This window comes from Callithrix jacchus, chromosome 1 (genome assembly GCF_049354715.1).
Source record: "Callithrix jacchus isolate 240 chromosome 1, calJac240_pri, whole genome shotgun sequence".
Lineage (NCBI taxonomy): Eukaryota > Metazoa > Chordata > Mammalia > Primates > Cebidae > Callithrix > Callithrix jacchus.
This window is the reverse complement of record NC_133502.1, coordinates 182,007,253-182,032,048: the sequence shown is the minus strand read 5'-3', so window position 1 is coordinate 182,032,048 and position 24,796 is coordinate 182,007,253. Positions and strand designations below refer to the sequence as shown.

At 53.3% G+C, this 24,796-nt stretch overlaps 3 protein-coding genes across 23 annotated transcripts in view; 1 reads left to right on the top strand and 2 right to left on the bottom strand.

Moving 5' to 3' along the window:
* ADAMTS13 (ADAM metallopeptidase with thrombospondin type 1 motif 13) overlaps nucleotides 1-2,714 on the bottom strand; it is a 34,893-nt gene extending 32,179 nt beyond the window's left edge. The window contains exons 1-3 of the mRNA XM_078331064.1: nucleotides 2,538-2,714; nucleotides 1,960-2,026; nucleotides 699-850 (exon numbers count right to left, since the gene is read on the bottom strand). Coding sequence (XP_078187190.1) covers nucleotides 699-850; nucleotides 1,960-2,026; nucleotides 2,538-2,642 — 324 coding nt within the window. The 5' untranslated portion in view covers nucleotides 2,643-2,714. The remainder of the gene's footprint in view (nucleotides 1-698; nucleotides 851-1,959; nucleotides 2,027-2,537) is intronic.
* A 4,949-nt stretch (nucleotides 2,715-7,663) lies between these two features.
* On the top strand, nucleotides 7,664-20,072 carry REXO4 (RNA exonuclease 4). The gene is made up of 8 exons (XM_002743452.5): nucleotides 7,664-7,978; nucleotides 9,945-10,291; nucleotides 12,009-12,152; nucleotides 12,429-12,622; nucleotides 14,390-14,478; nucleotides 17,458-17,532; nucleotides 18,289-18,363; nucleotides 19,075-20,072. Exons 1-8 carry the CDS (start codon nucleotides 7,754-7,756, stop codon nucleotides 19,192-19,194), a joined length of 1,269 nt encoding a protein of 422 aa, XP_002743498.3. The 5' UTR covers nucleotides 7,664-7,753; the 3' UTR covers nucleotides 19,195-20,072.
* STKLD1 (serine/threonine kinase like domain containing 1) overlaps nucleotides 18,512-24,796 on the bottom strand; it is a 31,091-nt gene continuing 24,806 nt past the window's right edge. For 9 of the 21 annotated variants that reach the window (XM_035261960.2, XM_078330904.1, XM_035261923.3 and 6 more), the window contains 7 exons: nucleotides 24,024-24,239; nucleotides 22,994-23,122; nucleotides 22,218-22,346; nucleotides 21,998-22,126; nucleotides 21,179-21,319; nucleotides 20,790-20,869; nucleotides 18,512-20,471 (listed from right to left, as the gene is read on the bottom strand). In XM_035261960.2, the coding sequence (XP_035117851.1) occupies nucleotides 20,226-20,471; nucleotides 20,790-20,869; nucleotides 21,179-21,319; nucleotides 21,998-22,126; nucleotides 22,218-22,346; nucleotides 22,994-23,122; nucleotides 24,024-24,239 (1,070 nt within the window). In that variant the 3' untranslated portion in view covers nucleotides 18,512-20,225. The remainder of the gene's footprint in view (nucleotides 20,472-20,789; nucleotides 20,870-21,178; nucleotides 21,320-21,997; nucleotides 22,127-22,217; nucleotides 22,347-22,993; nucleotides 23,123-24,023; nucleotides 24,240-24,796) is intronic. The other 12 variants (XM_078330920.1, XM_078330927.1, XM_035261938.3 and 9 more) reach the window with 4 other exon arrangements.

Below are 24,796 nucleotides of genomic sequence, written 5' to 3'. Positions count from 1 at the left end.
TCACCATGCCCAGCTAATTTTGTATTTTTAGTAGAGACAGGGTTTCACCATGTTGGCCAGCTGGTCTTGAACTCCTGAGCTGTCATCCGCCCTCCTTGGCCTCCCAAAGTGCTGGGATTATAGGCATGAGCCAACGCACCCAGCCTTGTTTGCCTTTCTGAGATGGCGGTTACGGGGCCAGTGCTTCCCTGCCCACGCTTCCCCAGCTTTCAAGTGACGGTAATCCAGGTGCTAGCAAGAAATGAAGGTGGGCATCTCCTTTGGCAGCAGTCTCTGTTTAGACTTCAGACTAATGACCTGTCCTTGCCACTCTGAGTAGGGGATGACAGAACAGAGAGAGGGCAGGGTCAGGTGCAGAGGGCAGTGTAAGCAGCACGCACACCCCCGTTTGCCAGGGTCATGTTAGCTGAGCTTCCTGGGGGTCAAATGAATACTGGGGAAGAGACCAGGCTTGAGGATGGTCCCAGGTGAAGGGACTCGAGTAGGGAGAGTCTGCAGGGTGTGCGTGTGCTACGGAGCTGAGCGGGGGCGTGGGACCTCACCCACCTCCACCCAGGGGAGGGAGAAGAGGAAGAGCCCGGAGCCATTCTACCTGAGTTTGACCCACAGTATTCAGACTACCAGATACACCAGCCCTGGCTATGGGGGCCTGCAGGGTCCGGCGCCATCCCTGGAGGCCACTCCCACGGGGCACTCACGATGTTGAGGTTGGTGAGCACATAGCGCTCTGTGTCCTCCTGGTGAGCCTGGAAGACATCGGGGCCCACGGCCACCAGCAGCTCCAGGTGTAGGATGCTGCCTGCAGCCCGCCTCTGCCTCTGCCTCTGGAAGCCGAGTAAAGGAAGGTGGCCTGGAGGGGCAGGGGAGAGCAGAGGGCAAGTAGTGGCAAGCTAACAGGAGAGGTGCTGGCTGATCTTGGAAGGATGGCCCTCTGAAGTTAACACATTGCCTGCTACCCCCACCCCAAGGGCCGGACCCTGTTAGTGACTGCACACGCAAAGGGCAGGGCCCAGGAGGAGCTGCTGGGCTGTTGTGTCCTTTGGGTCACCCTATCAAGACAAGCTTCTCATTGCCCTGGTGGCTCTGCCCGAAGGGGAAAGCCCCTGACCTGCCTCCTGGACCCTGCTCTGGACACAGGTGTTTCATAAGTAACACCATGGACCCTGACAGGAAATTGAACATGAGCGGAGCCCTGTGGCCTCCTGGGAAGCAGGGACCTAGGCTGGCCTTCACTGCCCTTTCCCAAGGGACCTCTTAGAGGGTCAGGGACCCTGGAATGATCTCCTGGCCTTTCAGGAGGGGCAGAGCTGGAAGGACCCAGGCTATGGGATAACCAGACAGCATCGGCTGCATCTAGTCCCCCAGCATGGCCCCAGGCACTCATCAGTGTGCAGCTGGCCTAGACCACAAAGAGCCAAGTCACAAGGGATGCCCTCCCATTCCCTGACCACTAGCCCATCTGCCTCTGGCCCCCATCAGCCGTTAGTCAAGTCACCAATGGACCTATTGGGAAGGGGGCTGGAACCCCATATAGGCCTGTGGGCAGTGAGGACAGATCTTTATCATAAGGAAACCCACGGTCTTAGGAGGGAGCCAGAGCCAGCACCTATCTTGTTTCCCACAGAAGGAATAAATATTTACATTCACAGCCAGAAACCACAGGAGCTCCTGAAAATCAGCCAGCTCAGCAGAGGCCTTCAGGCAGGATGGGTCAGCCAATCGGCGACCGTTCCCTTGTGACATTCAGCAGAAGCTGGGGTGAAAACCCCAGCTTGGCCAAAACACCCAGACCAGCTTTTATCAACTTGGCAGGAAGTAACAGAGTTAATTAACAGGGGTGACAGCAGCTTCTCTGACCTTCTCCCACCAGATCCACCAAAAATCCCAGATTCAGTGGTGAGATACACCTTGAAAGTCCTGAGAAACTCCCCCGGGGAGAGAAGACACCAGGACAAGTACCTTTTAAGGGAGCACCAGGGCTCAAGTAAGAGGACACAGTCTCTGGCTCCAAAGTCTGAAGACAACTCTGCAAGACAGAAGAAGATAGATGAGGCTGGGCGCAGTGGCTCACGCCTGTAACCCTAGCGCTTTGGGAGACCGAGGTGAGAGGATCACTTGAGTGCAGGAGTTTGAGACCAGTCAGGGCAACATAACAAGACCCCATGTCTTTAAAAAAAAAAAGAGAGAGAGAGAGAGACAGATGAAGAGGGAGACAGGAGTGGGGAGGTGGGTGGGGCCGACCAAGAAGGACAGGGGGAACTCAGAGGCAGGGAGAGGCACAGAAGAGCAACCCACACAGTTTGGGACAAACTAGTGTCTTTCTCTTCAGCTTCATCGGATGAGCAGGTGGAACTGAGACACCCACTCCTCTTCAGTGAGCACACATCATCTTCCAAAACCCCAAGTGCAGACTCCTCTGCCCAGTGCAAACCCCGAAGCTGATGTAGTCAGCTGTTTGGCTCTCCCCTCACCCCAAGTGACCTGCTTTCAGCACCCAGAGGCTCCCACAGTACCTGCGCTCCCGCAAATGAGCCCACCTGCTGGAAATGCGAGGGTCCCCAGTAGCCCAGGAGAAAGCCACAGGCAAGGATTCCGGCCACACAGAAGGGAGGGCATCTTGCCCAGGGGTGACGCTGGCGCATCCTCAGGAGAGCCACCCTGCGGAGTGGAGTGGACTGAGGGGTGGCCTTGGTGACTGGGAATCTGGTCAGTGTGAGATGGGACAGGCCTGCTCGCTGGGCGGGACGATTAGGCAGTGTTTACTCTTGGGAGCTTCCTGCCAGGGCAGGGGCTGTGGCTGGGGTGGGCGGTCTGTAGCTTTTCCTGCTGCAACCTGGGCCTTGCTTTAAGATGGTCCCAGTTTAGGGAACCCCACAGCCCAGTCTTGTACCCCAGAGAGCTCTCCGAATGTGCACGCCCACTTTCTTAGAGGTCAACTAAGCCATCTAGTCGGAGGAGAAGGAACACAGGACCAGAAACCCACAGTTGGGGATTCAGGAGGAATGCTGGGACCTCGAGCTGGCTCTCTGTCCCGGGGTCCCTGCTCCCATCTGACAGATGAGAGGCCGTGCCAAAGGCATCGCAGTTCTGGCTCAACTCTCCGCCTACTCTGTGCCTGCGCCTGATGGGGAGAGTCACAGAAGCAGGCTGCATGGCACCGGAGCTCTGCATTTATCATCACAAACCACCTGGCAATCCCCTTTGCCTCCTGGAAGGCTCTCTTTACATGCTCCACACCACTCTTTCACACACCTCACACCCACACAGCTGCAGTAAGCAGATGACCAGCAGGGGTATTCACCTGTCTTTCCACCCCTCAAAGTGCAGCCTCTCTTCTCCTCTGCAATCAGGGAGGACACACGTGCCAGGCCCTGGCTCTGGATGCCCCCCCGCCTCTCTCTTCCTGCGTCGTTAGTTTCTGCCCTTCCGCTAGAGCCATTCATCCATCCCTTCAGCCAACGAATGTTTCACTGAGCCCCTGCAACCGGCCAGGTACTGTGCTAGACACCAGGAAGGCTGCCACAGCCAGGCAGACAGCAGCCTCGGCCTCTCACAGCTAAAATTCTAGGGAAGAGAGTCAGATAACCAAGTTGCTAGACAAACGCATGTTGTGTCTGTAGCACGTTCAAAGGTGGTTAAGTGTTATGAAGAAAAGGACAGCAGGATAAAGGAACAGAGGATGGAGGGGAGGGTGTGCTTTCATCAGGAAGGGAGGAGGCTCCTGGAGAAGGGGCATGCTTAGATGTGGAGATCCTGGTCCCCATCAGCACACATGACTCTGGCGTCTCTTTTTTGGTTTTTGTTTGTTTTTTGAGACAGTCTTGCTCTGTCACCAAGGCGGAAGTGCAGCAGTGGCACCATCTCGGCTCACTCTAACCTTTGCCTCCCGTGTTCAAGCGATTCTCTTGCCTCAGCTGGTGGCTGGGATTACAGGTGCATGTCACCACGCCCGGCTAATTTTTCCCCTCCATCCCTCTCTTTCTCCCTCCCTTTCTTTCTTTCCTTCTTTCTTTTTCTTTTCTCCTCTTTCTTTCTTTCTTTTCCCTCTCTCCCTCCCTCCTTCCTCTTTTCTTTCCTTCCTTACCTCTCTCTCTCTCTTTCTTGTTTTCCTCTGTCATCCCGGCTGGAGTGCTTTAGCACAATCTCAGCTTACCGAAACCTCCACCTCCCGGGTTCAAGTGATTCTACTGCCTCAGCCTCCTGAGTAGATGGAACTACAGACATGTGCCACGACGCCCAGGTAATTTTGTGTCTTTAGTAGAGATGGAGTTTCTCCATGTTGGTCAGGCTGGTCTCCAACTCCCAACCTCAGGTGATCTGCTCACCTTGGCCTCCCAAAGTGCTGGGATTACAGGCATGAGCCACTGAGCCCAGCAATATTTCTATTCAGCAGGTGTGAAAGGACTTTGAACTTCACTCTGCTCCCTGAAGACATTTATTGAGATGATAAATGGCCACATCCAGTTGCTCAGACCAAAATCCTAGGAGCCAGCCTCACCTCACTTCCCTGTTACTCTGTCAACCTCTGCCTGTTACACACACACATCAAAGCTACCCATTCCTGACGGGTCACAGTGGCTCACACCTGTAACCCTAGCATGTTGGGAGGCTGAGGTGGATGAATCGCTTGAGGTCAGGAGTTCAAGACAGCCTGGCCAACATGGCAAAACCTCGGGTCTAGTAAAAATACAAAAATCAGCTGGGCATGGTGGCGTGCACCTGTAATCCCAGCTACTTGGGAGGCTGAGGCAGGAGAATCGCTTGGACTCAGGAGGCGGAGGTTGCAGTAAGGTGAGATTGTGCCATTGCACTCCAACCAGGGTGACAGAGTGACTCTGTCTGAAAAAAAAAAAAATCTGCCCACTCCCTCTTTTCACAGCTGGCATGTGTGCTAGCCTTGGAATGGAGGTGTTCAGCTCTTCCTTCAACAAAGACCTTGCCACGCAGCTGAGAGGCACTGGTTAGCAGACAGCCCCCAACTGCAACATCTGATGGTCTGTGGCAACCTTCAGGCCGAGACCACACTCTCTCACTGCCACACCCTGACAGCGAGGGATGACACTGAGGGGATACTTAGGCCTGGATGCTTCTTTCCTGTGGAAGATTCCTCTAATGAGCAATCTTTGCCCCAGAACTCTCCATTCTGTTGGCCAAACCCTCATCAGCTCTGCAGTCTCCCTGCTGTCTCTCTTGCTCCCCTCCCCAATCCTAATTTTCATAAAGGAGCTTCAGTAATCTTTTAAAAACATAAATCAGATTGTATCACTCCCTAGCTTAATTGCCCTTGGAATGAAATGTCCTTTCTGAAACCCACAAGGCTCTCAAATCTGTGATCTGGCCCCTGCCCACCGGTCTGCCTGCATCTCCAACACTTTCCCCCTTGCTCACAGAGTTTTAGCCACACCAGCCTTCTTTCCATTCCTCCAATTCATCAAATGCTTTGCTGTTCCCTTGGACCCCCGGTCTTCACATTGAAGCTTCACCTCAGATGTCGCTTCCTCCAAGAGGCATCCCTCATGACCCTGTCAAGTGGCCTCCCATTTATGGTTGCCACATTTAGAAAATAAAAATCAGGACACCAAGTTGAATTAGAATTTCAGAAAAGTAACAAATAAATTTTAGCACAACTAGGTCCCAAATATTGCAAATTTTGCATGAGATATGCTTATACCAAAAATTACATTCATCTAAAACTCCTGTAGAACTGGGTGTCCTGTGTTTAGTCTGACAATTCCACTACCAGTCAACCTCTACAACATCTCATTTAATCATCTTCAATGGAGTCCGTACTATCCAAAATTACCTTGATTTATTCACTTACTATCTGTGTTTCCCTGTAGGCCCCTGTCAAACTAAAGGAAGAAACAGAGGCAAAATTAATATAAATAGATAGCTTATTTGAGCCATGGTTGATGATTACAGCCTAGGAGTCATAAACTGAAATTGCCTTGAATATATGCTCGGAGTAGCATCAGTTACAAGTGGGTTTTTATTTTTTATTTTTTTGAGATGGGGTCTCACTCTGTTGCCCAGGCTGGAGTGCAGTGTCATGATCATGGCTCACTGCAGCCTCTACCTCCCCAGTACGTGGAACCACAAGCATGTGCTGCCATGTTCAGCTAATTTATTTATTTATTCGGTAGAGTCAGGTTGCAGGGTGGTCTCCCTGCATTGCCCAGGCTGGTCTTGAACTCCTGGGCTCAAGCGATACTCCTGCTTTGGCCTCCCAAAGTGCTGGGATTACAGGCATAAGCCACTGTCCCCAGCCACAAGTGGGTTTTGAAGGGAAAAAAGGAAGTTAGTGGGCAGTTTCTAAATTGTTAACCAAGAATTTATATTGGTTCATTAAAATAACATAAGCCATGTAAGGAGCAAACATCATTCTTTGTTATCATAAATTTCACCAACAGGAAGATAATGGGTGAGGGTCATACTGTGCAATTTGTGGTACCATTTTAGGAAATTTATTGGCTGGTGTGGAAACCACAGGGAAGGAAAGAAAAATCTAAGTGGCTTTAAACGTTGGTGCGGCTGGCGTGACTGAAGCCTCACGCTCACCTCTCTGGGCCTGACACATTTTGCGGACCTCCCACTCAGGCTCAGCTGAGCCGGTTTTCTTTCTCACTTCCCAGATTCAAACATAAGCTTCAGGCTTGTGGAGGCCTCACCCGTGGTGTTTATCGAGGTCAGGACCAAGCATGGTGTGCTAGTGACTTACTATCGTTGTTGTTATAAAAAATAATATGCACTCGGCCGGGCGCGGTGGCTCAAGCCTGTAATCCCAGCACTTTGGGAGGCCGAGGCGGGTGGATCACGAGGTCAAGAGATCGACACCATCCTGGTCAACAAGGTGAAACCCCGTCTCTACTAAAAATACAAAAATTAGCTGGGCATGGTGGTGCAGGCCTGTAGTCCCAGCTACTCAGGAGGCTGAGGCAGGAGAATTGCTTGAACCCAGGAGGCGGAGGTTGCGGTGAGCCGAGATCGCGCCATTGCACTTCAGCCTGGGTAACAAGAGCGAAACTCCGTCTCAAAAATAAATAAATAAATAATTTTAAAAAAACATGCGCTCATTAGTATAATTATAATCCGTAGTGGCGTATTATTATCAGATCTTGCTGGAAGGCCTTTGCAGTCCTGTGGCTCTGGGTAAAACAGGTTAAGTAAACTGACGGGAACTCCTCCCGGTCCCTGGGCCTCAGTTTCCCCACTGTATATGGAAGATGAGCCGCTGTGGGGTTGAGCGTGGAGCAGCCCAAGGCGAGAAAAGCCGGGGAGTCCAGGACGCAGTCCAGAGACCGAGCCCGGCTCTTACTAGCCCGACCGCTCAGCGCCCCAACGCTCTGCTGCCCCGCCGGGTGCTACACCCATAGAGGTCCCCCAGTTCCCTTCCGGCGTCCGCACTTATTCCCGTCCCGAATCTCTGGGAGGTCCTGGGCTTGCCCCAACCAAATCCGAGGTCACCGACCCCGGGGACGCCGCTCGTTAGGGCGGTGGCCCAATTCCCGTCCAGGCGAACTGCCCAGGCTTCACGGAACCAGATGCGGCGGCCCGGTTTCCAGCCGGTTGCGGAGAGACGAGCACTTCCAGAGACTGGAGCATGCGCGCCGAGGTGTACGGGACGTGTGCGGGGTCTCTTCCGGGGTCATTTACCCGGGTCCTTGCGGCGGGTGTGTCCCTGGTCTGGGCAGGCGCTTGGGCTGCGCGGGCAGATCTCGGGTGGCCGCCGGCCCAGGAGTTGGATTGCAGCAGGATGGTGAAGGCGAAGGTCCCCACCTCCAAGCGCGCCCCAAGCAGCCCCGTGGCTAAGCCGGGTCCTGTGAGCACTCCCACTCGGAAGAAAAACAAGAAGAAAAAAGGATTTTGGAAAAGCAAGGCGCAGGAGGGAAGCAGGAAGCCGGGAAGCGGCCCGGGTGTTGTGATGCGACCTCCAAAGGCACCAGAAGACTTCTCTCAAAACTGGAAGGCGCTGCAAGAGGTGAGGCTTGAGGGGGCCTGGGCGGAGCCGGGGGAGGCCCCGCGCGCTGCTGGCTCAATCCCGCATGATGCGACGGAGGGAAAGACTTGGGTGGCCCCAAAAAGGACCTGTGGAGGCACATTTGAATCGAAATCTTGTAAACAGCCTTTCACGAGAAAGGTGCCCTGTTGAGGGAAGTCTCGAACTTGTTAGCATGAAAAGAATTGTTTGATGGAAGAATTGTTTGAAGTATAAAAAAGCAAAGATAAACCCTTGTACTGTACCTTGTGCATAATGAAGTAACTAGAATGGATTTTACAAGAGAAATTTAATTTAAAAGCCACACGAACCACCAAAGGACAGTGAAAAGAACACATTGGTGGCCGGGCGGGGTGGCTCACACCTGTAATCTCAGCGGTTTGGGTGTCCGAGGCAGGCAGACCACCTGAGGTCAGGAGTTCAAGACCAGCCTGGCCAACGTGATAAAACCCCGTCTTTACTAAAACTGAAAAATTAGCCGGGTGTGGTGATGCAAGCCTGTAGTCCCAGCTACTCGGGAGGCTAAGGCAGAAGAATCGCTTGAACCCGGGAGGAGGAGGTGCAGTGAGCAGAGAATGCATCACTACACTCCATCCTGGGTGACAGAACAAGACTCCGTCTCAAAAAAATAAAGAACACGTTGGTCTGTGTAGCAAGACAGGGAGCAGATTACTGGGTAGACGCAAAAAGCAAATAGCAGATATATGATAGGGAGGGTTCTAGCAATACTTACGGTCTAGAAGTAAATATTAATTGAGCTCCTAAAATGTGCAGTCTGTCCTGTGTTCTCTTGCAAGCCCCAGAATAACACTGTGTAGTGGATACTTTTATCTTCTCTGTTGTGCAGATGAGGATATGGGCTTTAAAAGGTTAAATAGATCATCTGACATCGCAGCTGGGAACCAGTCAGGCTGACTCTGGAGTCCATGCTCTTAAGGCTGTGTTGTACCTGCTGTCTCTCGAGTGGCCAGCGCTTCTGTGGAGATTGCTTGCTCTCTGCCAGACACTCTTTCACGTGCATCATTCATAGATTCTTACCACATCCCTTGGAGTTAGCTACTGATAGGATCATAGCTCACTGCTGCCTGGAACTCCTGGGCTCCAGAGATTCTCTTGCCTCAGCCTCCCGAGTAGCCCGAGCCTGTAATCCCAGCATTTTGGGTGGCCCAGGAAGGAGGATCGCTTGAACTCAGGAGTTCAAGATCAGCCTGGGCGACATGGTGAGAGTCTGTCTCTAAATAAAAATTAAAAATAGTTTGTGTATTTTTAAGAAATATGATCCCCAGTGTTGGAGATGGGCCCTTAGGAGGTATTGGGTCATGCGGGCTGATCCCTCATAAATGACTTTGTGCTCTCCCCTCAGTGATGAGTACATTCTTACTCTACCAGCTCATTCTACTAGCTTTCTGCCGGGTGTAGTGGCTCACACCTGTAATCCCAGCACTTTGGAAGGCCAAGGCGGGCGGATCACAAGGTCAAGAGATCAAGACCATCCTGGCCAACATAGTGAAATCCCATCTCTACTAAAAAACAACAAAAATAAGCTGGGCATGGTGGCACACACCTGTAGTCCCAGCTACTTGGGAAGCTGAGGCAGGAGAACCGCTTGAACCCGTGAGGCAGAGGTTGCAGTGAGCTGGGATCGTACCACTGCACTCCAGCCCAGCAACAAAGCAAGATTCTGTCTCGAAAAAAAAAAAAAGTATGCATTATAATAAAATAAGCAAAGAACAGCATTTTACCACAAGTGACTCAAGAGAATGAAAAAGAGCTTTTTCCAGACTGTTTGAAAATGAATTTCAGTGATGTAGATGGGAATTGTATATATGTGATTGGTGTGTGTGTATGTGTGTGTGTGTGTGTGTGTGTATACAAATGTAAGTTTTTTCAATTTGCTGTGTGTAATTTCCAAATTCAAATGTAGCATGTATTTTATTTTGGGTCCCAGTGGCTGCTGAAACAAAAATCTGAGGCCCCAGAAAAGCCTCTTGTCATCTCTCAGATGAGTTCCAAAAAGAAGCCCAAAATTATCCAGCAAAACAAAAAAGAGACCTCACCTCAGGTGAATGGAGAGGAGATGCTGGCAGGAAAAGACCCCGAGGCCAGCGGGGGCTCTGTCCCTTCAGGGTCCTCAATGGACGGGAAGGTGCTGATACCTCACACCAAGGCCAGCGGAGCAGAGCACAGTAAGAAAGGAACCAAGGAAAGGACAAATGGTAACACTGGTCCAGAACGAGGGGACATCAAGCATAAGAAGCGGAAAGCTAAGGAAGCAGCCCCAGCCCCACCCACTGAGTAAGTATGGGCAACCTCACCACTGAGACTGAGGCACAGCAACTTCACCAAGGCCTCTCTCCTTATGGAGGCTGGTGGCCTCACTGCATTCTCTCCATCACCTTACCCTGATATCATCTGTTCCTTTGTTTCCTTGCTGTTCCTTGTTTTCCCTAGAGTGTGGGCATGATAAGGCAGGGCCTGTTTCATAGCCACAGCTGCATCTTCCAAGCATCGACAGAGCCAGCATTTAGTGGGTGCAAGTACACGTGGAAGGAAAGTGTGCTGAAGCCAGAAAGACCCAAGTGTGAGGCCTGTCCCTGCCTTCTCGCCAGTTGGGTAGTTTGGGGCAGGTTTCTGACATCCTCTGTGCCTGTTATAGTCATGGTGGCATCACAAGGAGCTCATGAGGTTGGCACTCCTGGCTCAGTATCTGGTGATTACTTAAACCCTGTGATGGAGCCAGGCGTGGTGGCTGTTGCCTGTGGTTCCAGCTACTCAGGAGGCCAAGGTGGGAGGATCACTTGATCCTAGGAGGTGGAGGCTACAGCAAACCGTGATTGCACTACTGCCTCCAGCCTGGGTGACAGAGTGAGACTCTCAAAAAAACAAAAGGATAAATCCTGTGCTGGCCACCCATGTGGGGTGGACCAGGAATCAGTGGCCATGTCTCAATGGTTCAGCTGGAGGTGATGTGTTTGTTAGTCACAGCTGGCTTCGTGTCGCCTGGGTGTTGAGGACACAGTTGCTGACAGCTGAGGAATGAGCTGTTTGGGGGCCTCCCTACGTTGTGCTGGACAGGCTCTCTGGGAGAGAGAGTTCATCGGGCCAGGTTGCTCCCTCTTGAGGCTTACTGTCTCAAGAGGACAGACTAGACTGCCACTGCTGCATGAGTGTGGTCAGGATAAATCTAGTAAGGAGAAGGTTTTGGGAACATGGGACAAGTGGGGCTGGGAAGGGTTTTTCTAAGGAAATGACATTTAGCCTTAGCTCAAGAGACACACTCCATAGGAGGTGTTCTGTACCTGTGTGAGCATCTGAGTATGGAGGGCAGGAGGTTCTGTTTCCAGCTTACAGGCGTTGTGTCTGCCTGTGTTTCCTAAGCGCTTGACAGCGAAACTGCTGCTTTCATAATTAAAATGTTAGCACTCATTACCCCTGGGTGGCAGGTATATGTTTCTGTTTTATATTCTTTGCATTTGTCTGTATCCCTAAATCTTGGATAATGAGTGTATTTTCTAAAATAAAGAGATCAGGCTGGGTGGTGGCTCACGCCTGTAGTCCCAGCTCTTTGGGAGGCTGAGGCGGGCAGATCACTTGAGCTCAGGAGTCCAAGACCAGCCTGACCAACATGGCAAAACCCCATCTCTACTAAAAATAGAAAAAATTAGCCAGGCATGGTAGTGGGCCCCTGTAATCCCAGCTACTAGGGATACTGAGGCAGGAGAATCTCTTGAACCTGGGAGGCGAAGGTTGCAGTGAGCCAAGATTGCACCACTGCACTCCAGGCTGGGTGACCCAGTGAGACTCCATCTCAAAAAAAAAATAAAAAAGGAAAATGCCAAGATGATAAAAACAGTAGAAGCAGCAGGGCCAGCGTCCAGGGTGTCTGGGGCTAGCCTGTGGGAGGGGCAGACTGTGCCCTCGCTCCACTTACCTGCACTGTCAGTGCCACAGCCCCACCCCACCAGTTGCACTAGAGTCTTCTGGTCATCACCCTGTCATCTTTGCCTTTTAGGGAAGACATCTGGTTTGACGACGTGGACCCAGTGGATATCGAAGCTGCCATAGGTCCAGAGGCAGCCAAGATAGCAAGGAAGCAGCTGGGTCTGAGCAGCGGCAGCGACAGCCTCAGCCTCGTGAAAGAGCAGGCCTTCGGCGGGTATGCGGGGCTCAGGGAGCAGGGACTGCTGCGGATGCTTAGGTGTAGAGGGTAGGGCTTCTTCAAGGAGGAGGATAGTTTCCTTGCCTCCAGATGAATGGAGCAAGCACCTCCCAGGATCCTGCCAGGACCACACAGCTCAACATGTGGGTGCAAATGAGTGAGGGGCAGAGAGCTTTTCTCTGCCAACACTTAGTCCGTGGATCCCTGGGGCTCTGAACTGGAGCCCTGGATCCTGCTATGTTTATTAAACTGGAGCCTTTGGTTACCCTTCAGCCTGACAAGAGCCTTAGCCTTGGACTGTGAGATGGTGGGCGTGGGCCCCAAGGGGGAGGAGAGCGTGGCCGCCCGTGTGTCCATCGTGAACCAGTATGGGAAGTGCGTTTATGACAAATACGTCAAGCCGACCGAACCCGTGACGGACTATAGGACAGCGGTCAGTGGGATTCGGCCTGAGAACCTCAAGCAGGGTACGTCATCTGCAGCTCAGGAGCTTAGAAAGGGTAGTAATTGGGTTCATTTTCTCCCTTTTGTTCTCTTTTCTGTCTGGGACCACTCACTGGAGCGAGTTTTGATGCGTCTTGTCTTCTCCTGGGGTGATGGTTTCAAAATACAAAAGGCATCTCCTTAGACGGCTTTGATGCTTCAGTGCCTCCTGTCCACTGACCTCAAGACCAGGCTGGAAGCCAGGCACGGTGGCTCACGCCTGTAGTCCCAGCTACTCAGGAGGCTGAGGAGGGAGGATTGCTGGAGCCCAGGAGTTCAAGTGCAGCCTGGACAACATAGCAAGACCTCATGTCTAATATATATCTGTATATTTTTTTGACATGGAGTTTCACTCTTGTTGCCCTGGCTGGAGCGCAGTGGTCTCATCTTGGCTCACCATAACCTCTGCCTTGCGGGTTCAAGCGATTCTCCTGCCTCAGCCTCCCCAGTAGCTGGGATTATAGGCATGTGCCACCACGCCCAGCTAATTTTGTATTAGTAGAGACAGGGTTCTCCATGGTGGTCAGGCTGGTCTTGAACGCCCAACCTCAGGTGATCTGCCCACCTCAGCCTCCCAAAGTGCTGGAATTACAGGCATGAGCCACTGTGCCCAGCCTTCTAAAAATATTTTTAAAAATAGCTCCAGCTTCCCAGGGGTGACCAGGAGAGTTGTTGAATTGCTTTGTATTTCGTGGCAGTAGGGGCTGAGGTGGAGTGTGTTAGAGGCCCTGGAAGGAGGCCAGCAGGGGTGAAGAGTGGGATAGGAGGAAGGTGGTTGAAAGGGGGCAGATCATGGGATCTCACGGACCCTAGTGAGGATCTTGGGAATCCCTGGGAAGGTTATGAGCACTGAGAAGCCTGGTCTGGCTTAGGTTCTGGGAGGTTCCCTCTGGCTGTGGCATTGAGAACAGACTGTAGGGCCATGAGGGTGATGCAATGCCAGATCCAGCTGGAGGCTGAGACTGTGTCTGGGATAAGAAGAGAGGGTGTTCCAGGATGGCTTCAAGGCTGGGGACCTGGAGAGACTCTGGAGACCTTTAGGGATCGACGCTGCATGGTCTCTTTTCTGTGCCCGTCTGGTCTTTGCATGCTGCCTTTGTCTGCTTCACTGATGCATGCAGCCACCAGGGCAGCCCTGCCACTCCTCGGAATGGTAGACTGGCCAGCCTGTCTCCGTCTGGTTCCTGGGAAGGAAGCTGGTCCTTCTTGGCTCGGGCCACCCTTGGTCTAATCATCCCTCTTCGGGAGCAGAGTCATGAGGTGCAAGTTGGGTTGCAGGTGGGGTGGTCCCCAAAAGCAGGCAGGGCTGTCTCTGGAGCCCAGGGCTTCCCCAATGTTGTGGAGGCAGTCTTGTTTTTATTTCCATTTGGAAAACTGTCAGGCCTAAGCTCTGATTTGCAGTGATGATGTTGAATAGCAGAACTGTGCTGCCAGGCGGCTCTGGAAGTTTCTCAGCGCCGCTCTCAGCATATTTTCTCCTCCACCATGAGCCGCCTTTGCAGACTTTGCGGAGCGCTTTCTTCCACTCCTTAGAGGTGGGCCTTGCAGCCACCCCTGCCAGGGCCCCACAGGGCACTTCTCCCAGGTGTACAGGGGGGTGAGTGTGGTGGCTTTGAGTCACCCCTCCACAGGTGGCATTGCAGGCCTGACCATTTGTCTTAGGTGTTAGCAGGGGTGGGAGCAGGACCTCCTCAGAGAATGATGGTGCTGTGTGTGTTGCGAAAAACCACTTCTTTGTGTTGATTTTCCAGGAGAAGAGCTTGAAGTTGTTCAGAAAGAAGTGGCAGAGATGCTGAAGGGCAGAGTTCTAGTGGGGCACGCTCTGCATAACGACCTAAAGGTACTGGGCTCACTCCTGGGGACTCGGCCTGCACCCTCCTCAACCGTGTGTGTTACACTCATGGCCTTGTGCTGTCTGTGTCGTGGAGTTTTTAAAAAATGTTTGGGTTTGTGCCCTATGTTGGGAATATTTTAGTAATAACGTGAGATACCACTTGCCGAGTTCTTACTGTGTTTTAGGAGCCATGTGAGGCTCTTGTTTTGAGAGCCACAAGCGAAACCAGCATTCCCGTACCAGAGCAGCTGGCATCCCCACCTTAATGAGAAATGACGGTGGCTGATAACCTCTTTTAACTAAAGGAATGCCTAATGCCCAGTTGTCCCGTCCGTGACCAGGGTCCCCCCCCAGGAAACTAATTTCTCCTAGCAGATGCCCTGTGGCCCATGTTCAGGTTATGCCTGCCTGACCATCACCCTGGCCCTCGGAGCCTGCCTTCTTCCTGGCGTCCCCAGGAGAACTCTGCCTGGGGCAGCCCCTGGTTCTTCAGATGCAAGGTGCAAATTCAGACACAACCACTGTGGGAAACAGGTTAAAAGACATGTACAGACCCTGGGCAGGGAAGGCACGTGGGTCAGGAGGGCAGCCCTCCATCCCTCGGTCTCCCAAGGCAGGAACAAAAAGGCAGAGGGAGCACACGTGGCAGCTGGCAGTGTATTTACGGGAGAACAGGGTTGAGTCACTTTGAGTTCATGGGCAAATGCCTGGGTGGTTGGTTTAAAGGATGCAGTGGGAACAGTGGGGAGGCCAGTCTGCTAGACAGAAGAGACACTTCCAAAGTTCTCCCCTCTGCCCACCAGCTTGAGGCATTTGGGGGTGTGAGGAAGTTGAAGCCATTCAGAAGGAAGTGGGGGAGATGGTAATGCCCAGGGTGGCCTTTGCTATGTTGCTTCTGTGAGGGCACAAGAGAGATCTCTCGAATTCAGTACAGATGCTGGGGCGTTAGGGCACCACACAGATCTCTGGAATTGAGTACAGATGCCGGGGCGTTACGGCACCACACAGATCTCCGGGAATTGAGTACAGATGCCGGGGCGTTACGGCACCGCACAGATCTCCGGGACTCAGTACCGATGCCGGGGCGTTAAGGCACCTTCACAGATCTCCGGGACTCAGTACAGATGCCGGGGTGTTACGGCACCGCACAGATCTCCGGGACTCAGTACAGATGCCGGGGCGTTACGGCACCGCACAGATCTCCGGGATTCAGTACAGATGCCGGGGCGTTACGGCATCGCACAGATCTTCGGGATTCAGTACAGATGCCGGGGCGTTACGGCACCGCACAGATCTCCGGGACTCAGTACAGATGCCGGGGCGTTACGGCACCGCACAGATCTCCGGGATTCAGTACAGATGCCGGGGCGTTACGGCACTGCACAGATCTCCGGGATTCAGTACAGATGCCGGGGCGTTACGGCACCGCACAGATCTCCGGGATTCAGTACAGATGCCGGGGCGTTACGGCACCGCACAGATCTCCGGGATTCAGTACAGATGCCGGGGCGTTACGGCACTGCACAGATCTCCGGGATTCAGTACAGATGCCGGGGCGTTACGGCACCGCAGAGATCTCTCGGATTCAGTACAGATGCCGGGGCGTTACGGCACCGCACAGATCTCCGGGACTCAGTACAGATGCCGGGGCGTTATGGCACCGCACAGATCTCTGGAATTGAGTACAGATGCTGGGGCGTTATGGCACCGCACAGATCTCTCAGATTCAGTACAGATGCTGGCGGTGTTCACGCTTGTTTATAGAGGGTAAGACTGAGATGAGAACCACCTGGGCAGTGTCCTCTTCTGTGTGCTTGTATTGTATCCCCTTGAAGACTGCCACTGTGGTAACTTATCCTTCCCTACTAACTCTGGTTCCATCTCTGGTAACTTGTGCAACTCATGTTTAAGTCTCTCTTGAAGATGATGCTAAGGACCATGCACAGTGGCTTATGCCTGAAATCCCAGCTCTTTGGGAGGCTGATGCTGGAGGATTGCTTGAAGGCCGGGAGTTGGAGACCAGCCTGAGCAACACAGGGAGACTCCATCTCGATAAAACTTTTAAAATTAGCCAGGTGTGGTGGTGTGCGCCTATAGTCCCAGCTACTCAGGAGGCTGGGGTAGGAGGATCAGTTGAGCCCAGGAGGTGAAGGCTGCAATGAGCCATGATTACCTCATAGCACTGCAGCCCGGGTGACAGAGTGAGACCTTATCAGAAAAAAAGAAAAGAAAAAAGATTGCATGCTAAGATTGCAAGATGAACTGTTAAAATGTGTTATTTCCAACTTCCTGATGTGCAGAAACAACTCAAAATACAAGTATATAGGAATAAGTTGGTTGCTGGTTAATTGTTGACTGTTTTTCTCCTAATTCCTTGATTTCAAGATTTTGTTTTTATTGTCTCTTTATTGGGTATCAGCTTACATCAGTGCGATAAATCTCCTTCTGGAGTTTAAATTTATGTCAATGTCTCATTTCTGTGTGTGTGTGATGTACTTGGATTCCCTACTAGATGTTACTTGCAGGCCGGGCATGGTGGCTCACACCTGTAATCCCAGCACTTTGGGAGGCCAAGACGGGTGAATCACCTCAGGTTATGAGTTCAAGACCAGCCTGGCCAACATGGTGAAACCCCATCTCTACTAAAAAATACAAAAGTTAGCTGGGCATGGTGGCAGGCGCTTGTAATCCCAGCTACTCAGGAGTCTGAGGCAGGAGAATCAAACCCAGGAGGCGAAGGTTGCAGTGAGCTAAGATCGAGCCATTGCACTCCAGTCTGGGTGACAGAGCAAGACTGAGGCAAGAGAATTGCCTGAACCCAGGAGGCAGAGGCTGCAGTGAGCTGAGATGCGTCATTGCACTCCAGCCTGGGTAACAAGAGCGAAACTCCGTCTCAAAAAAAAAAAAGATGTTACTTGCAAAGAAGTGGGGTGTTCTGCTACAAACCAGAAATGAAAATAATGATCATCTTACTTGCTTTTTTAGGTACTGTTTCTTGATCATCCAAAAAAGAAGATTCGGGACACACAGAAGTATAAACCTTTCAAGAGTCAAGTAAAGGTACTTAAAATGAGGGTGACTCAAGATACCGTGTTTCTGTTTTGCTGGCGACTTTACTATCATTTCTGGTCACTGGTGGCTGACTTATTGGTTAAAGGGCTTTTGTTGTTCCTTTTAACCTTTAAAACTAGAAGGAATCTTAAATAGAGTTTTGGTAATTACTGGCCTTAAATGATTGCAATGGGGAGTGAGTTATTTCCACTCTAACCTCTGAAACAGGGCCGCCGACTAAGGAGTATCTGCTCCAGAGGGTGCCAAGAGCAGAGCCAACCTTTTTTTTTTTTTTTTTTTTTTTTGAGACAGGGTCTTGCTCTGTCACCCAGGCTAGAGGAGTGCAGTGGCATGATCCCAGCTCACTGTAACCGCTGCCTCCCCAGCTCAAGCAGTCCTCCCACCTTAGCCTCCCAAGTGTCTCAGACTACAGGCATATGCCACTACCCCTGGCTAATTTTTGTATTTTTTTGTTGAGATAGGGTCTTGCTGTGTTGCCCTGGCTGGTCTCAAACTCCTGGCTCAAGTGATCCTCCCCTGGCTCTCTCCCTTTATTGGCTGATAAGGGTATATCACCAGCCCATCATGCTAAAAAAGAGGTTGCACCTTGTAGCTGCCACCCTAAGTGTCATGAGTGCCTCTGCTGAGAGGCAAACTGTAGGTTACCTGGTGGGGGTTCAGTAGCCAACCCCTCCCTGGTTGGTGGGGTGACCCTGTGTGGTCAGAGACTGCAGAGGCCCCCACCCGCCTCCTCCCCCTTTGCAGAGTGGAAGGCCGTCTCTGAGACTACTTTCGGAGAAGATCCTTGGGATCCAGATCCAGCAGGCGGAGCACTGTTCGGTGAGTGCGTCCTAGGGAGTCCTCGGGTTTGGGGCTGTTTCTCACCTGGAACCAGGCTCGAGCCACCTGACAGAGACATGGGGGAGGTGGGGCCTGGGCACCTACTTTTCCTGTGAGGCTGTTGGTCCCCAAAAAAAAATGGCAGAGCAGAGTTATGGAATTTTTATCAAATACTGAATATGCACATTTAACGAGTTAACACAACACAAAAGAACTACCACATTCTCGTTATTTGGAGAAAAAGTGGCCAGATAATTACAAAGCTCCCCTCCCCCAGCCCTGCCCCCACCCTGCCCTGACTAGTCCTGCCAGCAGCTGGCTCTGCCGCAGTGGAGTAGTCGCCACCTGCAGCGTGCCCTCAGCTTTTGGACCCTTTTTGCCCGTCTGCTTGGTCCTTGTGCCCATGCTCAGCACCCAACCTGCCATCACCCTGCATTCAGAAACCTAAAAAGGCAGCGTTTGTTGCTTCTGCTCTTGGGGTTTCCCTTTCTTTTAGGAGGAGAGTCTGAGTCACAGAAGTGTAGAGACCATCAGGTCATTGCTCCCTCTACTTCTTGTGTGTCCTCCCTCCCCGTCCTGGTGACATCTGGCAGCCAAGTCCACGTCTCACTCAGTACACCCCTAGCAGAGTCGCTGGGCTTGGTCATTGCAGGGCTGACTGTGGGCTGTGGCTATGCCTTGTCACCTGCTGTGATGTTTCTTGTCGTCTAGATTCAGGATGCCCAGGCAGCAATGAGACTGTACATCATGGTGAAGAAGGAGTGGGAGAGCATGGCCCGAGACAAGCATCCCCTGCTAACCACTCCAGACCACTGCAGCGATGACGCCTAGCAGCCCTGCCCTCTGCTGCTTCCGCCCTCCTACAGAGGCAGTGTGAGCAGTCACAGGGAGGGATCACATCTCCCCAGAGTGGCAACTTCAGAATCATGACAGAGGGGCGTGGTGTGGGTGCTACTCAGAGCATCCTTCTCCCTCTTGACTTTGTGGTTTGAGACCTGGTCTTACTGTCCATGTGTGTTTGGAGCCAGATGGTCGGGGGGAGCAGGAAGGAAGCCAGGATATGGGCAGCAGGGACTGCTGTGGGCACACCTGGCCACCCTTTACTGACTGCTGACCCCCAGGGCGAGGCAGGGATGTGTGGGCTGCCAGCCTGTACTATGCTGGCACCACGCATCTTCGGTGGCTCACCCTGGGTGCTCAGCACCTTCCTCTCGGGGAGCGACATTTCCTCCTTTGTCTTAGGGGACATAACGAGATCGCCAGACTTGAGGAACCCAGAGCAGGTGTCTGCAGTCAGCTCCTGAGATACAGCTGGCCAGTACAGCAGTTGTCACATCGGGGTGTCCTGTGGCCATTTGAACTTTGAGCCTTTATCTAAATTGGCCCAGGGTTGGCTGGCAGGTCACCCAGCAGAGGCTTCTCCCTGTGGCACAAGGACATGGGCACCATCGCCTGGGTTGTTCCTGGAGGCTGGCAGACACGTTGACCGTGGGCTGTTGCAGCTGGAGAAGCTAGGTGGAGCAGCCGGTGGCTTGCTTGGCTAGGCTCCAGTTAGAGGCTTCCCAGGAACTAGAGTCAGGAACAGCCAGTGGCACTGACAAGGAGATGGAGTCCAAGGCATGACTGGGGCACCTGACAGCAGGACAGAAAAGGCGCAGACATGCCGGGGATGTGACTTAAAATAAATGCAGATGTTTACTTTGAATGGAGTCTGTGGAGGCTCAGTGTCATCTGTCATCTAGAATGGTCTGGAAGGACTGCCGTGTCCGGACTGCTGCCCCTGACCCAGCCAGGGGCGAGGTTTACAGAGACTGCAGAATTAAGTACGCCACTGGCCAGTCATAGACTTTTGCCAGAGATGATTACAGTGGAAACTGGCCTTCGGCCTCTTTATTAGTCCCTTGAGAGGAGTGTGAGGTGCGCATGCTGGGCCCAGGTGACCCTTCCCCCGACCCAAGGGAAACAGTGGCCCACGGGAAGGAAGGGCAGGGAGCCGGTGCCTGTGGAGGAGGGGTCTGTGGGGTGTCTGTCTTCTCTCCAGCATCAGGGCTGAGAGAGGTGGCCGCCTCCAGCCTCAGGAGCACTTTTTCTGCAGAAGAAACCAGCTCCTTGACGGAAGAAGCAGGCAGGTCAGTTTTCATGGACAATCTCTGGGTCCAGGAGCAGCTATTTATGTGACTTAATCCACCAGTCATGGACAGAAACTTTAGAGAGGTCTGATTACCCCTCCTGTTTAAGATTAATTTTGGCCCAATCGTAGAGATGGTATAATAGGGAGGCAGGAGAGCAATCTTGAAAACTACGTGTGGAGGTCAAGGTCAGTTCCATGCAAACATCTGTTCCAGGCCCCCAGATGGGTTGCACCCCAGCTGGGGGCTTCCACCTGGAGAGAGGCCTAGTTTGCTAAAGGCGCTGCTGTCACTCACCTGGCTGGACGTGAAGCGCTCCTTGATCTCCTGGACCAGGGCCTTCATGCCACTGGACACTAGCTCCGGCAGGATCTCCTCTGCAGGTGGAGCAGAGAAGGTCCTGAGGCCAGAGCCCCTCCCATGCCCCTTGCTGGGGGCCCCCAGGAGGATGAGGATGGGTTGCAGTCCCCCTTGGGCTTGGCACGCACAGAGCCACCTTGCAGTTCCGGAGCCCCATGCAATGCACCACCCTCAGCTTCCTGCTTGGAAGCAGCCCTGCTGCTTGGAAGATGCCAAATGAGTGGGAAGTTTCTGAGGGCTGAGAAGTGGGGTTGAGCCTGTCAGGAGGAGTGGGGCACCTCTGACTGCTGGGCTCTGGGAGTTGTGAGGCAGGAAGGGGTTCTCACCGTAGGAAGCCAGGTGGACCAGCAGCATGCCCACGTTCTCTACCACCTCCGGGTCGTCCCTGTGGAGCTGGTAGGTCTCCTTGATGAGGCTGAGGCCGCTGCTGCCCTCCTCCTGCACCACCACCTTGAAGGCCGCCAGCTCTGGGGGGTGGGTGAGAATGGGTTGATGCCCCACTGTTCCCCTGAAAGGGAAGAGCCTTCTGCCCAGGACAGGATGGAACCCCAGAGCTAGGACAGGACAAGAGACAGCACTCAGGGGGCCCCATCAGCTTGGGTGGACCAACGGGCTGACCTGAACGGGACCACACACGAGCAAAGGTGGCAGCCCTTCCAGAGCCCAAGGGGCTCTTGCTACTCTTTAAAGGTTGGGTAGTGCAGAGGTCAGGACCATGAGCCCAGAGTCTCCATGCGCTCTGTGAAGGACTGAGCTGTGGATCAAGCCCTGATTGTGCTGCGCTCAGCGCTGGGCCCAGCCTGTCAGCTGAGGAACAGGCAGGCTTTGTGTTGGGAATTGGAGACACCCTCTCCAGGGCTGTTTTCATCAGTCACAGTGTGCCCGCATGTTGGGAAACCTGTGTAGACGTGATGTGTTTATGGACAAAGAGAGGGTCACGGGCTAGCATAACAGAGTCTATCAAGTGTGCATGGAAGTCTCAATGGTGATTTCTAGATGACTGGACTTTAGATTTTTTTTTAATTTATTTTCCTTTTTGATGTGTTGCTTCTGTTTTTTGGTTTGTGGAGCCTGGCAGATAGTAACTGATGGGGGCTTTTTGCCCTGAACTCTAGGTGGCAGTCTCGCCCTGTCCCCAGGCTTACCTGACACCTTCACCAGCCTGGCTAGTCCCCGGTAGGCACTGTTCACCAGCAGGACTCTGTCCTGGCACAGCCGGACACTCTGCAGGAGCAGCGCCACCACTTGTTCAAACTGCTGCTCCTTGATGCAGCCTGCAGAAAGGAGCCAGGCTGCCTCGTTCTTGTGTGCGTGAGGCCCACCCCCAAACACACCCCAGGGGCCCTGGGTGCCCATCCAGCTCACCCAGCAGGGACAGCAGCCAGAAGACTGCGCAGCTGGCTTCCGCCATTTCCGCATCCGCAGGGTAGGTGGCCAACACCTGGCTGATGAGGTCCGGGACCTCCTCCAAGGTACCCTTGTTCACAATGACAGCTGGAACCAGGACAGGGATGGAAAGGGGACACCCAGGCCTTGGGTATGTACAGGGGGGCCTTCCCACTCCCCATCTGATAAGGACAACAGCAGAAACGGGATGGGGGAGGTCAGCTGTCCTCAGGGAGGGGTGGGGTTAGCCCAGGAAAGGATGGAGAATCATGCGCTTTGGGTGCTGGCAGGGCTCTCGGGTCTCCTGGGCTCTCCATGGTTTGGAGCCCTCTTTTTCCTGGGGCACTGGAATGCCAAGATGGGGTCTAGAGGAAGGGAAGTAGCACAGGAGGCCCCCTATTGTGAATCAAAAAGCAAAACAGCATCCAGCACCACCACTGCCCTCTGGGAACAGGACTGCCTGGGAAATCCCAGGACGTTTCCCTGGGCAGGAGGCACTTAAAATGGAAGGGTCTGCCCACTGGACAAGGAGTCCTGAAGCCCTGCCTCTGGCAGAAGGCCTTTCCTCCCGTCTTCCTGCTCCTGGATTTTCTTCTGCTGCAGTTTGACTCTCAGCCTTTCCCAGGCCATGGCTGTCCTGAATGTTTCAGGAACTGGACATGGAGGTCCCTCAAAGGCTCTTGGGGCAGTCAGGGAGTGGTTGGGGCAAGGCTACCAGCCCTGGTGGGACAGCGGGACAGCAGGAGGCCCCTCACCGTCCAGCAGGAGGGCCCAGAGCAGGCCTAGGCCGCTGACGCAGACGTCCCTGCTTTGGAGGGAGCTGTGCAGGTGCTCCAGGATGTGGTCCAGCAGCCCGGCATTCTGCAGCTCCTCTGACACTGACTCTGTGGATGGGCCAGAGTCAGGGCCCCAGGGCCCCTCCCTCCAGGAAGCCTTCCTGCCTCTGTTGTCCTTGGGCACTGCAATTCCATTTGACCTGTGATCCTGGGTGCCTGCTCTGGGGCAGGTCTTGTGTACTCGTGGAGCCCGGAACAGCAGGACATGGGACTAGCCCCAGAGGAATCTGTTCACCAGTTCCAATAGCTGCCATCCCACTACCAGGCTGGGTCTGACCTCTGTAGCTTCCCATCCAGGGGGGCCTGGCCCCGCCTCCTGGGCTTACAGAGCTGGCCTGCACCTTCTAGGATGGAACTGTGACAGGGCCCTATCCCAGTAGGACGAGCTGACATCCATTTTGCCTGATGGTTCCAGTTGACATCTATTCCTAGTGCCTCCTTTTGCTCCCAGAAGTGAGATCAATGATGTATGACCAGTTGTCCAGTCTGTGCAGTAAAGAGGGTGCTGGGACCCAGCCCTGACCCCTGCTGCATGGGACTCTTAGCAGCTGCCCTTGGGCTCTCTCCAAGGACCAGCTTCCTGTTCAGGAGAACAGTGCCCACCCATCTGTGGGTGAAGGTGTGAGTGTTCTATATGGCCCTCTCCTGCCCACAGTCCTGGCTGGTGGCTTCGGAAGCCCACTGGGCCCTATGAAATGGAGACACACAGGGCATTTGCCCACCAGCCTCCCAGAAGAGGCAGAAAGTATGTGAAGTAGATGTCACTGGTGTGAAGCCCACAGCTGTGCCTGGCACATCTGTAGTGAGAACCACTGACTTCAAGCATGGAAGTTTGTCATCAAGATGGAAAAGGACTCAACCAGCATTTGGGGTGCCAACTGAAGACAGCCAAATGCTGACATGCATCTCAGGAGGAGGCCCAGCACTGTCCTGTCCAACCCACCCGTACCCCAAACCATCCCTTCCTGAGACTCTGGGAAGGGCTGTCCTGGATAGTGGGGCAGGAGGTGGCTGGCAGATGCACCCTGGGTTGTGGTGATGGCCAGCAAGCTATAGACCATGACCAGAAGCTGCTCCTCCTCAGGGTGGCTCCGAAGACATCGCAGCAGGCTGGAGGTGATGGCTTGGTTGCAGGGAACCTTAGCTTCTGGGTCAAGCACCAGCGCTGCTCGGGTCAGAGGAAGACGTCTGGGGTTAGCCCCACAGCTGGGGCGTGCGACCAGACAGACAAAGCTCACAGGCTAGGGGACACATCTCCACTTTGCATGAAGGAAACCAAGGTCTATCTTGTTCTCCTGGCCCAGAACAGGCCTCTGTGAATGCCTGTGGCCTGATGGAGTGAGGGACTGGAGAGGAGCCCTGCCTGGCCAGGCCACAGATCCTGGTCCCCAGGAGCTGGCCAGGCAGCACTGAACACAGTTTCAACATTGCTTGGAACTCAAAACTTCAACATTGATACTAGAAATGTGGCCGTGCATGGTGGCTCATGCCTGTGATCCCAACACTTTGCAGGGCTGAGGCGGGAAGATCACCTAAGGTCAGGAGTTCGAGACCAGCCTGGCCAACATGGTGAAACCCTGTCTCTACTAAAAATACAAAAATTAGCTGGGTGTGGTGGCAGGTGCCTGTAGTTGCAGCTACTCAGGAGGCTGAGGCAGGAGAATTGCTTGAACCCGGGAGGCAGAGGTTGCAGTGAGCTGAGATCATGCCACTACACTCCAG